The sequence below is a fragment of the Enhydra lutris genome, unplaced genomic scaffold, assembly GCF_002288905.1.
Source record: "Enhydra lutris kenyoni isolate GAN:26980312 unplaced genomic scaffold, ASM228890v2 scaffoldscaffold4, whole genome shotgun sequence".
In the NCBI taxonomy this organism is placed as follows: domain Eukaryota; kingdom Metazoa; phylum Chordata; class Mammalia; order Carnivora; family Mustelidae; genus Enhydra; species Enhydra lutris.
In genome coordinates this window covers 4,108,199-4,122,626 of record NW_019154088.1, presented here as the reverse complement: position 1 = coordinate 4,122,626, position 14,428 = coordinate 4,108,199, and the positions used below count along the sequence as shown (strand labels likewise).

Sequence of the window (14,428 nt, the reverse complement as noted above, 5' to 3'; positions counted from 1 at the left end):
ACATGGTGTACATATTTTCTTGGTGTGCAGACATTGTCTCATTCGTAGTATTCTTTGCTCCTCGTGGAACAATGCCTTACCTAGAGAAGGCATTTAATAAATATTGATTAAATGGGCAGATTAAATAAACCACATCTTGATTTCAAGGAACCCCATTTAGCTAAAAATTGGATCTTTCCTCCTGTTCATAGCTACATTTGCATGATAAACATCACTGTTTTGATTCTATTTGGTTAAAAATAATGCTTATTGAAAACAATGAATTTCTTCATCTGAAAAATTTTGCTAAGTGATTTGTAAAATGAAAGACTAAGGGCATATTTAAGTTTCCACATAGGTGAAGACAAGCCTGAATTTCCCAGGGAAATTATTTGAAACCCTTTGTTCAAAGCCAGTCACTGAGAACAGGATGCTTTTTTGGTCCATGCTGAGAATTTAAAACACTGTTCAGAGAGACAAGGACGGTGAAAGATCCTTTCCTGGAAATGATGTGGGCTCTAACAATCAGGCACTACATTTTTGTAGCACGCCACAGTTTGGGGGAAAAGTTGTGTTCAGAGGTATCACAGTCTCAGTGTGGTGACATTATAAAATATTATCTGGAGCTTTTTCGCCCACAAATATCTGAAGAAACAAGGGCAATTGTTCATTCTTAGCTGCTGCTCAACACCAACCTTGAGGTTCTGAAACCCTGTCTGTGTGATTGCGACTGAATCAGAGGCTTTGGAAAAGTGTCCTCCACCTATCCATGTGACATCTCTATGAAATCTAGAAAACAAGCAATAAGCCTTCTCTTCATAACCGATTCTCTCTGATTCACGCAAATGTGTTCCAGGTGAGAAAGTAGGCAAACTTAACACTTAACTTTTCCTATGGAGTCAGAATAAAGGTCAGCTTCCAGATTAAAGAAAAATCACACTACATAAAGTTGTATGTATGGTACAGTATTTTAGGGTTTGATAGTTAAGGTGTGAGCACTTCTAGAACACTGGAGCTGTTCTTTTTTTTTTTTTTAAAGATTTAATTTATTTATTTGACAGAGAGAGATCACAAGTAGACAGAGAGGCAGGCAGAGAGAGAGAGGGGGAGGGGGAAGCAGGCTCCCCGCCGAGCAGAGAGCCCGATGCGGGACTCAATCCCAGGACCCTGAGATCATGACCTGAGCCGAAGGCAGCGGCTTAACCCACTGAGCCACCCAGGCACCCCTGGAGCTGTTCTCATAAACAAAGCTGACCGTGTCCTGGGATCGCTTTTGACTTTCCCATTACTGTTTTGGGGTCCACGTCCCTGAGGTGGACAGCTGACACTAGGTTTTCTACTGCCCAGTGTGAAAGCAAAGTGTCAGCCCTTGTGCCAGTACCTATATGTGTTTCTGCTTTAACATTGTCCAGTTTCATGGGAAGGGCATAGGGGTTGTAGGTCACTCTCCCAACATCAACTCCCTGCCCCCTCTCCTCACCCCCGCCCACCATCTTGACCCAGCAGCATAAGGATGTGACCCTTGGGTGGACATCCCAAATGACTGATGACACCAGTCTAAAGGATCAGCTTGGTTTAGGGTTCAGGGGTTCCTTTTTGCACCTTGGGAGAAGAGTTCTGGACTCTCTTCCCATTGGACAGAGGACCCAGAAAGAAGATGGTTGTATCCACTGGTGGGGAGATGGACCCGGCATGAATCTTGTGTGGCACTTAGAAATTTGGAGCTCTAATATTAAACAGCAGCTAGACTCTCCCCCCAGAAAACTACATACTCAAATAGAATTTAACTGAACAAGGGACACCCTTCTTGTTCATCCATAAAGAATGTTCTCACCTGAAGTCTATCCAGTTCTTGCAGGCATTTCTGTGGTGATGTAATACTTTACTCTGTTACATCCTTTGGGTCATGCCCGAGATTTTTCTGATCATTTTTCAAAGCCATATCATGGTTTAACAGCTGACGCTTTTCCCTTCTCAGTTATTGAAGGCTCGTCTCTGAAATGTCAGAAGCACCGAGTCCTAGTTATTTATGCGAGTGCCGGCATTCACACTCAAGCAAAGGCTTGGAAGGGCTTTTCAGTTGTTTTTATTTTGGAAGCACGATCTGTTTCCTTCCCTGAGTTAATACTGATCACTGGCTTTAGGCAAAGCCTTTGTCTTTATTATTTTTCTAATTTATGAAATTAAATTAGAGGCTGTGGGGGAGAAGAAAATTGGTTATCTGTAGTCTTAACCAAGAGGAACTTGGATATACTGACCATATAATCGCTGTAAACATGTTCCCCAAAACAACAGCTCTCCAACCCCCCACATGAAGACAAAGCGTTCAGCAATGTATTTATCTGGCTTAGTTTCATGTTAGTAAAAGGATCTCTGTTTTTAGATGGCAATTTTGAAAGAGTTCAACAGCTGAGTTGGAAAATACCACCTGCCCTCTAAAATATATAAGTGAGATACGGATGGTGCAGTTGAAGGGCAGACCTTGTTCCCAAATTGGCATTCTTTGGTTCCAGCTGTTGGCCAGGGATAATTTAGATTACAAGAGTAAAACAAAGAAATGTTTTAAATGTAAATTCCTTGCATTGCAGCTCTCTCAGAAGAACAAGTGGACATTCTTGCAAACTACCAGAACAGGAGGCTAGCTTTCCTCATCCAGCGGCTGTTAAGTTGATATGGAAGCCAAGGCCTCATGAATTTTATATCACATTTAGTTTTATTTTAGGGAAGTTAAAATATAGGCCTTAAAAAACTCAACCAGACGTGTCATTTCCTTTGTACTTGTCTGGTCCGTGTTTTCTAGTTTACCACAGTAAGCACATTTATTTTTGTAGTGGGGGAAATATTAGTCTAGATTTACAGTTATACCTACCACGATGTTAAGAGGAAAATTAAAATAATACTATACTTTCACTAGGATGAAACAAACCTACAGACATCCCCAAGTCATCTGGGGCTCCTGGTCACCTGTAATCAATGATCAGTCTAATTCCAATTTCAAATATTCTCCCCACTGCCCCTAGAGTTGAACCTTACCTGTTGGTTTGTCCATCCGTTTTTTTTTTAAATATTTTATTTATTTATTTGACAGAGAGAGAGATCACAAGTAGGCGGAGAGGCAGGCAGGAAGCAGGCTCCCTGCTGAGCAGAGAGCCCAATGCGAGTCTTGATCCCAGGATCCTGAGATCTTGATCCCAGGACCCTGAGATCATGACCCGAGCCGAAGGCTGAGGCTTTAACCCACTGAGCCACCCAGGTGCCCCGTCCATCCTTTGTTTTGTCCCACAAAGGATTTACGACAGCTTACAAAGACAGACAAAAGTGAAAAATGTAAGACAAAGAAAAAGTGAAAAGTCAAACTGGGTACATAAAATGGATCATAATGATTTGTAATGATGTTAACAAATGGGCCACATGTGTGGTTTTCTAAGATTTTTCTCAGCCCCAGCCGGAAGAAAAACCTGGTGAGTCACTAGATTCAGGATCTACAAGATCACAACAAGCCAGGTACTTAACAGAACTGCTGCTGTTCTTGGGATTAGAGCCAGCAAGGAAATTTTTCTTAGAGGTTCATAAAGGAGACCAGGTCCTCTGACGAACCCTGGTGACCACAGGTTTGCAACAGAGGCCGTAGTACTATCATTTGCGACAGAGGTGGTGTACTTCTCACACAGCCCCTCGGTATAGGCTGGTGACATCACATCAAAGAGCAGTTTCACATCTGCTGCAGCTGCCAGTCAGTCCTTCCTGAATCTTCTAGAAAGTTCCATCTGGACCACGCCCCCTATAAAGTCTCAAGTTTGCACATGGCCCCTAGTATGTGCTCAATAAATGTTAGTGATTGGTACTCTGACTACTGTTATCATGGGTGTCGGGTGTGTGCCCGACCTTTCCTGGGGTGGAGATGGACTCCACAGTATGCAGGGGCATGAAAGACCTGGTGTCTCTGAGCTCGCAGATCTCACCCACACAGTCTCTCTGGCACTTGTGTGAGCACGAATGGCTCTCAGGCTCAGGTTGGGCAACTCCACATCTGGGCTCTCCAGGCAAGGCAGGCTTGCCCCAGGTGACACCTGAAAAACTGAAACCCCATTAAGTAGAGTTATTGCCAGCGTGGGGAACAAGCCAACTCTGAGCTAAGACGAACACCTACCAAGCAGAAACCTGTGAGCATCAGCATTTCATTCTTGGAGGGCAAAGTCCTTTTAAGGAATTAAAAAAGCCTCTTAGAAATCCTTTCATGAGTTCCTGGACTTACGTCGGGGATAGAAGAGAGTAGAAGTGTGGCTTATAGATGGTTAGGTCCAGGGGATCCAGAAGAAACCCCTTCTGCCTCCTGCTTCCCCTTCCCCCTTTCTTTGTCCTCTTTTTCAAAATCTCATTAAATGGTTCATCACTGTGGGTCCTGTCGTGTCAGAAGGCAGTCATGGCCAGAATCCGCCAAGAGCGGAATCCTTTTGGAATGGAAATACCCGCCCCCAGAGTTAATCTCTGGGGCAGTTGCATGTCAAACAGGGTTGGGGTGGGGGGAAGCATGTGGCAGAGATAGGCATGCGTTGGTATTGAATTCTGAGCACCAGGATGTGTGGGCACACCCCTCCCCCCTACCTGCATCCCTCACAGTCACGTCACTTTCTTCTTTTAATGGAAACTGAAACCCAGCTCCAGCCAGAGGGCAGTGGGAGTGAACAAATGTGCCGGGGAAAGAAAATAGAAATGTTTCAGAAGGCCGGCTCCCCCACCCCTGGTCTGGTCTAGAAAGGGCCTCTCCTGCCCTCCCAGACCGAGGAATGTAGGAGAGGCCACCGAGGAGATGGGGAGGGCTCATGGGGAGGAATTAAGTGTGGCTCAGGCTGTTTTTGGCTTCTCTGTAAATACTGTGACACCTCCAATGGAGGAACAGCTGAGATAAGTGACTGCTAATCCCCCCAGTGCCGGGAGGAGGCTGGCCGCTCCCTTCCAGATCCCAGCAGATGGTGGACGAAACAGGCTTCCCTCGAGGCAAGGGCAGCGGGAACTGTCCCACCTTCTGTTCCTTCAGCTTGCCCTGCACGTCTCCCTCATGGCCTGTCCCTGCCCAGAAGGGCCTCAAGGGCCCTCGAGAGCCATGGGGACATACCCCAGCTTTGCCATCCCACCAGGATGCTCAAGGTCAGCCAACCTGGCCCCTGGCCAGGACTGGCAGCTTGGGCAGCATTCAGCAGAGCTCCGCGGACAGGAGCAAAAACAATCAGGCAGGGCTGCCAAGTTTCTTCCTCCATGAATCACCTGGGGAAGAGGGGTGGTGACTTACTTTAAATGCAGACTCTCGGTCTTCCAAGGTGGAACCTGGGAAGTTGAATTTCTATTAGGCAGCCCGGTCATCGGGTGGCAAGTGGTTCTAGCATTCTACTCTAAGAAGCAGCAGTCTGAGGAGACTGGAAAGCATTTTGGGTGGTGGTCAGAACAGAGGCCTGGATTTGACTCCTCCCTCTTCCCGTGGCTCATTTCTGTGACCTCTGGCAAAAGAGGCCCACTGGTTCCCTGCCTCAGAGGATACAGACCAGTCTTTTTCCAAGTGCGGGATGCAGCCTCTCCTGGCTTTTGAAGTCACTTTTTTCAAAAATTGCATCAAAAAATGCAATTGGGAGATTGGTTGCACACTAATGTGAGTGTACATAAGACTGAACTGTACAATTTTAAATGGTTAAGAGGGTACATTTTAAGTTCTTTAAAATTTTTTTAAAAATTAAAAAAAAAGGACGATCTAGACTACACCACAGAGGATAAGTCATTTTTACATACTTAAGTCAACGTGACAGAAGCCAATCTTAATTTTCAAATTAAATGGATCCCTCAAAGACTGTATCAAATGAAAATAGTCATTGCCTCTTACTTTCCCAACAACTTGTATTTTAAAAATATATAAAATAGGGTTCAGAGTTTAAAAAGGTAGAATTTGGGCAGTAGTACCATTAACAAATATTGAACTATCATACAGCCTTAAGGGGAAAAAGTGTTCTTTCTTACCATAAATGGAATGCATATGAAAATACATTTGGTTTTAGGTGGGAAAGAAAGAAAACTGTTCTAAAAATTTTGTAAGGGGGACGCCTGGATGGCTCAGTTGGTTAAGACGCTGCCTTCGGCTCAGGTCATGATCCCGGGATCCTGGGATCAAGTCCGGCACTGGGCTCCTTGCTCAGCGGGGAGCCTGCTTCTCTCTCTGCCTTTGCCTGCCACTCTGCCTGCTTGTGTTCTCCCTCTCCCTCTCTCTCTCTGACAAATAAATAAATAAAGTCTTAAAAAAAATATTTTAAGGGATGAGATTGTCTTATAAAAATGGTCTCTGTGCTCCACCGACCTGCCCATCTCCACCAGGGCAGACTGATTCCAAGGTGGGTGGGCTGGAATTTGCCTCCTGAACCCTGGAAATATCTGCTGAGGATCCAGGTCAATAGTTTCGGTGTTCAGTGATCCACTGGGTATTCCAAGGAGCTCCCTTTGCGCACATGGCAGTGAACGTGGCAGTCTGCCACCTGCCACTCCCAGGTCGGAACTTTTTTCCATGCAAATGTTCATGAATTTCAGTCCTACTCTACTTTAACGACGACAAAATGATATTCTTCAAGAAGGGTTTATCTGATCCCTCTTTTCATGACTGTCCCCGTGATTCTCTCCTTTTTCATCCCAGCATGCCCCATAAGTGGCCCTGACTTTTCTGTAATTGCCTGGCTCAGCTTTATTTATCACTGTATTCCTGTGACTAGCCCAGTTCTTGTCCCATAAATATTTGCTGAGTCAATAAATGAATGAAATTGACCTAGTTCTTCAAAAGAGAAAGCTACCACTGCTTCCAAGAGTATCTGAGTTGCTGAATTGTAATAGTGGCAATTTGTTTTATATCTTCTATGTGGATGCTATCACTTGCCCCTAATTATTTTGGTAAGTAATGACCCCTGCCAGAAAAGAGTTATTGTTATTATGTCCTTTTTTGGAGGTGAATATTGAAGCTCAGAGAAGGGAAGCGATTTGCCCAAAACCAAATGCACTGTAAGTGATAGAAGCAGGACTTGAACTCAGGGCTGTCTGGCTGTACCCTGGTCCCATTTCTCCTTTTTCTTGGCTCTTCCACATCCACATGAGCTGAGGAAGCTCTGCTCTTTGCATCCTGTCAATGGGCATTTTCTTTCTAAAAGGCCTTCTGGGTGGCAGGGCATGACCCCCATCAAACCCCTCTCCTGGCTCCATCACCCGGCTATCCCCACAGTTTCTTCTCCAGACCAACCCAAACATGGTTGCGGAGCTCAGCGGGGAGGGCCCAACATTCCCCAGTCTGGACGAGTATCTAATCAGTAGACCTCCTCAGCATATCAATCCAAGACCACTCTAGAGATGAATGCCTGTGCCCAGTTTTCTATTTTTAACTGGTGTGAGCGGGAGGGAAAACACAAGCATTAAAAATCAAAGTGCCAGTCAAGAACAGAGAATACGGGGCACCCTAGAGCAAACCAGTGATCTGTGTCCTTAAGTCTCTCTGTTCCTTTCCCCTCTCCCCAGTTCATGTCATCTTTCTGCCCCCTTCTCTGAAGTCCCAAGATCCTTCTAGATCTGTTTCCACGAAGGAGCTGGTATCATTTATGCCCCTGCTTCTCACACTCTAATGTATAGATGAATCAACTGGGCATCTCGCCAATTCCCATTCCGTAGTTCAGGACGCAGGGGTGGGGCGGCCAGACTCTGTTTTCCTAACTCTGCTGTCCTGTGATGCGTTCATTGGGTGGAAGCTGCTGTTATCTTCTTGACCAGAATATTGCTCTTTCAGTCTTGTCTCCACTTGGAAAAAAGGCCTCTGTCCCCCAGTTTACAGATGTTCATCTATTCACCAGCAAGTGCACAAGCTGCTTTTGGCATTTGGTCCTTCATTCACTTTGGCAGCAGGGGGACATCCTTTCCTGGCCTGGAGACAGGAGTCTGAGTTTGAGCAAAGCCTTGGCAGCTGGAGGAGAGCTACCTGATATCCGTGCTGGGGTTAAACCTGGCCCCCTCTCCAGCAAGACTTAGCCAGGTTCTCACTCCAATTCTTCTTAGCCTCTTCCTTAGCCAGACCCTAAGCCACCCATGAGCTGGGGATCAAGGTGGCCTTGGTTAATCTCTGCTTTCTGACCCAGAGGAGCACAGCCCCAGCAGCCTGAGTAAAGTCATTCAAACTGGTGAGGATTAGACCAGAAGGGTGACCTGTCCCAGGAGCCCCCTTTTCTGTCCACCCCCCCCCCCCAAATGGGCTGCTGTGGTGCCCTTGGGGTCCAGGAGGGCTGCCAGGACTCTACTCATCCAGCTCCCAGTCCTGGAAGATGAGAAGCTGCTTTAGCTCCCCTGCCGCCCTGGTCCAGCTGTCAGGACCCCTCAGCAGAGGGCAGAGGGCCAAGGCTTCTGGCTTGTATGTGGCTTATTGTCTTAGGGCTGGCGGGGCTGTGAGGAACAAACCCACAGCACACCCAGGGTGCACCTCCATCCAAGAAGGGGGAGGAGGTGAGCTGGCGTCACTGAGTCTTCCCCTGCCCCCTACCCTTCACCGCCTGCCCCTCCCTAGCTCCCTATTTGGCCATCCCCCTGGTTGCCCCCTCCCCTTCCTTACATGGTCTGGGAGCCCCCTGGCTGATCCTCTCCCTTGCCCTTGGCTCCATGAATGGCCTCGGCGCTCCTCAGTGGTGCGAAGGCGACCAAATAAGGCAAGGTGGCCGACCAGGCCCCCCACCCCTGCCCCCGGCCGCTGCAACTGACCCCGTCCGTCAGCGCACTATAAAGCGGCGCGCCCCGGGTCGGGCACCCAGCGCCTGCTGCCCGAGCCGAGCCGAGCCCGACCCGCGGACGGTGAGTCAGCGCCCGGCCGCCCGCCCCGCCCGGCGCCGCACCCGGCCGCAGCCCGCCCCGAGCCCGTAGCCCCGAGCCGGCCGCGCCGCCACTTCTTTGAAAAAGAGACCAAGCTTCTCCATGTGGTTCTAACTTGTTTGGTATTGGGCGGTCACAGGAGAGGAGCGCGCAGATCGCGAGCCCTGCGGCCGCCCGCCCCGGGCATTTGGGGTCCCTGCTCTCATGCGCGTTTCCCTCCAGCTGGGGCTGGGGCATGGGGGTGTGGTTGAGGCCCAGGTGGGCTCTCAGTTTGTGGAAAGGCAAAGCCGTGAAGGGCTGAGGAGGACCTCCTTGCACCCCGGGGCAGAGGGTGACTCCTGGCTAGGGAACTTGGGTGAGTCCCTCTCCCCTTCACCACGCACGTCGGCCTCGGTCTCCGCAGCCTCTTCCCACCCTGGTTCTTCTGCCCCGAGGGGAAGGGAGACGGCAGGCGTTCCCTCCCCTGCTCTGTCCCCTCCTCGGGGCGCGAGAAGGCCAGAGCCACCGCGGGTACTGAGCGCAGGCTGCCCTGCTGTCCACCTGCAGACCCCGCCCAAGCTGTGCCAGGATGTGCGACGACGAGGAGACCACCGCTCTGGTGTGCGACAACGGCTCTGGGCTAGTGAAGGCCGGCTTCGCGGGGGATGACGCGCCCCGGGCTGTCTTCCCCTCTATCGTGGGCCGCCCGCGCCACCAGGTAAACTTCCCGCCTGTCCCGGGCCCCACTCCTGCCCGCTACCTCCTCAGTCCAGCCGTCTAGGAAATGTCTCACCTGGCCGTCCTGTTCCATGAACTGCTCAGGTCAAACTAGGAAAGGATGGATTAGCCTGAAATTCAAGCCCAGACAAGCAATACTCACGCCACCAGCAGCATGCCACCAACCACTTACACTCATCCCCCTTCTAATTCCCAGGGACACAGCCCTCCAGGGGTCCCCCCCTGTGTGGAAAAGCAAGCAGCTTCCCTCCTCCACTCCTGCCCCACATTTTTATTACTGTGTCTTCTCTGACCCTTACATGCTTCAGTTTCTAACCTGGCCTCCCTTGTCAGTCCTGCTCAAGACTTGTAACACTGTAACTCCTCTCAACCAACCAGGACCCAACCCACATTCCTCCCTCTTGTTCACAGCCAGCTCGCTGGGCTTCCGAAGGACTTAAGTCTCTCTGCTTCCTGGCTGTTGCATTTTTAGAAGCCAGCCGTGACAGAAGCAGCAAGTGCCATGGTGATAGTGACATACCACCCTGTTTATTAAAAGAAATGCCAATGCTCTCTGACTCCGCCGGACAGGCTGCCAGGGAGGAGAGCTGTGTGCGTCGTGCTGGTGGCCGATGGGCTCCCTTGGACAGTGCTGGGCCATCTGGATTTCCGGGGCAGAGGGATAATGGCATAGCAGCCCATCTTTTTATGTTCACTTGATGAATGTCAAAATCTTTTCTTAGGAGAAATACAATGTGTCATTAATTCAGTCATTCCACAGTGTAGTCATTTATATTCCGGTTGACATGGGGAATGAATTTAATAATTTAATGAAGGCATTATGGTATTTTTAAAATGAGGTGAGGCCATACTTCTTTGGTGAAATAGCTTCATTCCCCTCTCCCCAGTTAGAGATTAAAGAACAGAATTGTACCTGGGGAGTGTCTGGGGGGAGATGGAAGGTACTAGATTGATTTTAAATATTTCTAAACTGGATAAGATTCTATTTCTTTATTATTTCTGGTATCTATAAGATGTTCCTTGACTTGGGCAATTAGATGTACATTTCTAAGGCAGTCGTTACATTCCTAAAATAGTGGAAGCTTGATTTCCCCGTCTTTTTCTTCTTACAGGGCGTCATGGTGGGTATGGGTCAGAAGGACTCCTACGTAGGAGATGAGGCCCAGAGCAAGCGAGGTATCCTGACTCTGAAGTACCCCATCGAGCATGGCATCATCACCAACTGGGATGACATGGAGAAGATCTGGCACCACACCTTCTACAACGAGCTCCGCGTGGCCCCTGAGGAACACCCCACTCTGCTCACGGAGGCCCCACTGAACCCTAAGGCCAACCGCGAGAAGATGACCCAGATCATGTTTGAGACCTTCAATGTCCCTGCCATGTATGTGGCCATCCAGGCAGTGCTGTCCCTGTACGCTTCTGGCCGTACCACAGGTATGACTGGGCTGTGGGGACAGTCACTGATTCACCACATTCCTAAGTCACTGACCTGGCTATAACTCAGCTTCTCTCATGCTCCCTGGGAAAGGTGTCCCTGAGAAGAGAGGGAGGTAACAATAGCTTCAGATCACAGGCATTTCTACGAGTTGAAAGCACATGGGAGTTAGAGCCTTACCTTTCCTAAAGTATGTGAGGCCACATATTAAGGTTCCACATGACGTATGAACTTGCAGTGTAGCCGTCACTGGTATGTGTTCCATACTAACACCGCCCCTGGGCACCTGTCCCCAAGGAGAACCTACATTCCCTACAGCGTCTGAGTCAAAAAAGAACGTGGGAGGCAAGAAGAACACGCCCGGATGCTCCCATAATGTGCTGATGGCTGATGAAAGGGATGGTCATTTGCAAGTGTCCTGGGGAAATTTTTCTACTATAATATTTAAAAGGGTGAGCTGTTGCTGGCTTCCGATTGAGCCTCCGTTATGCTCATTTTTATTCTTTGTGTCTAAGGAATCTAATTTGATCTGGATCCATGCCCAGTGCGAGTATCTTTTAGCCAAGATTGGAAGTGGGCTTTGACACCACTAAAGCAGTGGTGTTTTCAGGGACTTACTTGGCTCCTGTCTGTTTCTTCTGACAGGCATCGTCCTGGATTCTGGAGATGGTGTAACTCACAACGTTCCCATCTACGAGGGCTATGCTCTGCCCCATGCCATCATGCGTCTGGATCTGGCTGGCCGGGATCTCACTGACTACCTCATGAAGATCCTCACTGAGCGTGGCTACTCCTTTGTCACCACCGGTGCGTGCACATGTGTGTGTGTGTGTGTGTGTGTGATCGGCCGCGGTATCGTGTCTGCTTTTTCCCTCCACCAGAGAATCCACCTACGCCCCCAGAGTTGACTTCATTCTTCAGAGCTTGACTATGCTACCCTTTATTTCTGCAGCTGAACGTGAAATTGTCCGTGACATTAAAGAGAAGCTGTGCTATGTTGCCCTGGATTTTGAGAATGAAATGGCCACAGCTGCCTCTTCCTCCTCTCTGGAGAAGAGCTATGAGCTGCCCGATGGCCAAGTCATCACTATTGGCAACGAGCGCTTTCGCTGCCCCGAGACACTATTCCAGCCCTCCTTCATCGGTGAGTGGTAGTCTGGCGCAGGGGCATGGCTCTTCCCTGGATATCTAGGGGCCCCCTGGAGTAAAATCGATTCTCGTCAAGAAGGATTAGGGGTCTCTTGTGTTGAAAGAAGTCAGAGCTTCGAGTCCCGCCCCGCTCAGCCTCAGACCCTGATGGCTCATAAAAGGGATGGCCATCCTGTTCTGTTGTAGTGATATGACAAAGGATGACACGCTGACTTTGTGTCAAAATAAAGAACGAGACAGAATAGTAATTGACTGATCTGTATCTGCAGGAAAGGAATGATTCCTCAGAAGTGCTGACTTACTGAAGTTAGTCCATTACCCAGTAGCTGGACTTCCTCTGAAGTCGCTCATCATTAAACACAACCATAGTCAGACTCTTGGTAATAACTGGACCCTAGTATTTTACCGACCATCTTGCCTCAGGAATGATTACTAAGAGGAAGCTTGACAGGATCTGATTTTAGCCCATAAATAAAAATTGCATTAATCTAACTCTAATCTGTGCCTCCCCCTTTCTAACGTATCTCCGTACGTCTGATGCATGTGTTCAAGTGTTCACTCCAAACAGGTGCTGAACGCAGTGGTTTGTGTCTTCATAGTCTGCTGGGGATGAACTGTCAGCAGTGTTAGAGACACCTGTTCCGCACACACCTTGCACTATATCTTAAAGAAGAACATATGTTTCAGAGACAAATGGGCGACAGTGTATGAACACAAAGGAATCCTGTTTTCTTCCCTCCGCCCCTGGGCCCCTGGCCCGAGTGCACTGTGATTTCTTTCTTTTTTTTTTTTTTAACTGATTTCTAGGTATGGAATCTGCTGGCATCCATGAAACCACTTATAATAGCATCATGAAGTGTGACATTGATATCCGCAAGGACCTGTATGCCAACAATGTCCTCTCTGGAGGTACCACCATGTACCCTGGTATTGCCGATCGCATGCAAAAGGAAATTACTGCCTTGGCTCCCAGCACCATGAAGATCAAGGTGAAGAGTGCCTGTGGGTGGGAGAGGCAAAGCGGGTCTCGGGACTGCACGCGGAACTCACACTGTGCTTCCCGTCTCCTCTTCACTTTACTTCTTAGCTTTTCTAGCACTTTTCCCAAGAGAAGAGACTTGAAAAACATTTTCAAGCAGTGGATAATAATAGATCTTGGAAGAAAAAAATACCCTAAATCTCTGAACACATTTAAAAGTCTCCAACTTTTGGGCTAGCCTCCATCACGCATTTAGCTTGTTGCCGCAGTATACTCTACTTCAGAGAAGTGGGGCAATTCTGTTTTGTAGAGTCTTTGATAACGGACAGAATGAGACAGGAGAAAATGCATAAAACTTGATTCCGCCGTATTAATTTTTGGTAGGAAATATCTCACGTTACAATGAGTTCCGATCTCATGTTTTCTTCTGTGACTCTCTCCAACATGTTGCTTGATTCATTGCCACGAGTGTCAGAGTTCACCCGAAGCTTTTGTTCTCCTTCCGCAGATTATCGCTCCCCCCGAGCGTAAGTACTCTGTCTGGATCGGGGGCTCCATCCTGGCCTCCCTGTCCACCTTCCAGCAGATGTGGATCAGCAAGCAAGAGTACGACGAGGCAGGCCCCTCCATTGTCCATCGCAAATGCTTCTAAGGTGCCTTCTCTCGTAGTCTACATTCAGGATGACAGTACTACGCTTCTTGGAGTCTTCCGAACCACCCTCCCTTAGCTCTCATCAATCATTGTACAGTTTGTTTACACATGTGCAATTTATTTGTGCTTCTAATATTTATTGCTTTATATAAATAAACCAGACCAGGACTTGCAATGTACAAAAGCCTCTCCTTTCTTTTTCTGGGAGGCATGGGGTGGGGTCAGTGTAGGCTTACTTGAGTCTGTGAATTCCTATACTGGTGGCTTTGCCCCCAGGAGCACTGTAATATCAGTACCACAAAGCACGTCAGATGAATTGGTGTGACATTTAGCCGGAAGATTCCACACTAAATATCAATTTTACACTTTGGGATGGAATCATGAATATATGTCACATCTGAAAAGTAGATTAGCTTTAACTCTGTGTCGGTGAGACACACAAAATCGGATTTCACAATTCTTTGGGATTAGTTGCTGTGAATGACAGTGAAAGTTGTTGCAGCATATGTTCCAGTTGTTTTGTCGCTTTGTAGAAACTTTGTAGACACGTACATATTAGTAATGAGAAGATCAAAGATTATTTTAAATAAGTTAGTTTCAGTTTTCAATTCTAGGCTCCTCACTTGTCCTGAGGGCTATGCGTTTC

The 14,428-nt window shown here is 48.1% G+C and overlaps 1 protein-coding gene across 2 annotated transcripts; it reads left to right on the top strand.

Moving 5' to 3' along the window:
- The first annotated feature begins 8,793 nt into the window (after window positions 1–8,793).
- Window positions 8,794–13,957, top strand: LOC111158552 (actin, alpha, cardiac muscle 1). 2 transcript variants are annotated; one of them, XM_022520656.1, is made up of 7 exons: window positions 8,794–8,829; window positions 9,394–9,544; window positions 10,677–11,001; window positions 11,648–11,809; window positions 11,955–12,146; window positions 12,959–13,140; window positions 13,639–13,957. In XM_022520656.1, the coding sequence occupies exons 2-7, from the start codon at window positions 9,416–9,418 to the stop codon at window positions 13,780–13,782; spliced, it is 1,134 nt and encodes a 377-aa protein (XP_022376364.1). In that variant the 5' UTR covers window positions 8,794–8,829; window positions 9,394–9,415; the 3' UTR covers window positions 13,783–13,957. The 2 variants fall into 2 exon arrangements, with proteins under 2 accessions (XP_022376364.1, XP_022376372.1); XM_022520664.1 differs by lacking the exon at window positions 8,794–8,829 and having other exon boundaries at window positions 9,416–9,544; window positions 10,806–11,001.
- The last annotated feature ends 471 nt before the right edge of the window (window positions 13,958–14,428 follow it).

What these genes read in the sequence shown, in the direction of transcription:
- LOC111158552 (XM_022520656.1), top strand. Translation starts at nt 9,416, where the DNA reads ATGTGCGACGACGAGGAGACCACCGCTCTGGTGTGCGACAACGGCTCT. An exon ending in CGCTTCTGGCCGTACCACAG is followed by an intron (nt 11,002 to 11,647) that starts GTATGACTGGGC and finishes TTCTTCTGACAG; the next exon opens with GCATCGTCCTGGATTCTGGA. An exon ending in CCAGCACCATGAAGATCAAG is followed by an intron (nt 13,141 to 13,638) that starts GTGAAGAGTGCC and finishes CTCCTTCCGCAG; the next exon opens with ATTATCGCTCCCCCCGAGCG.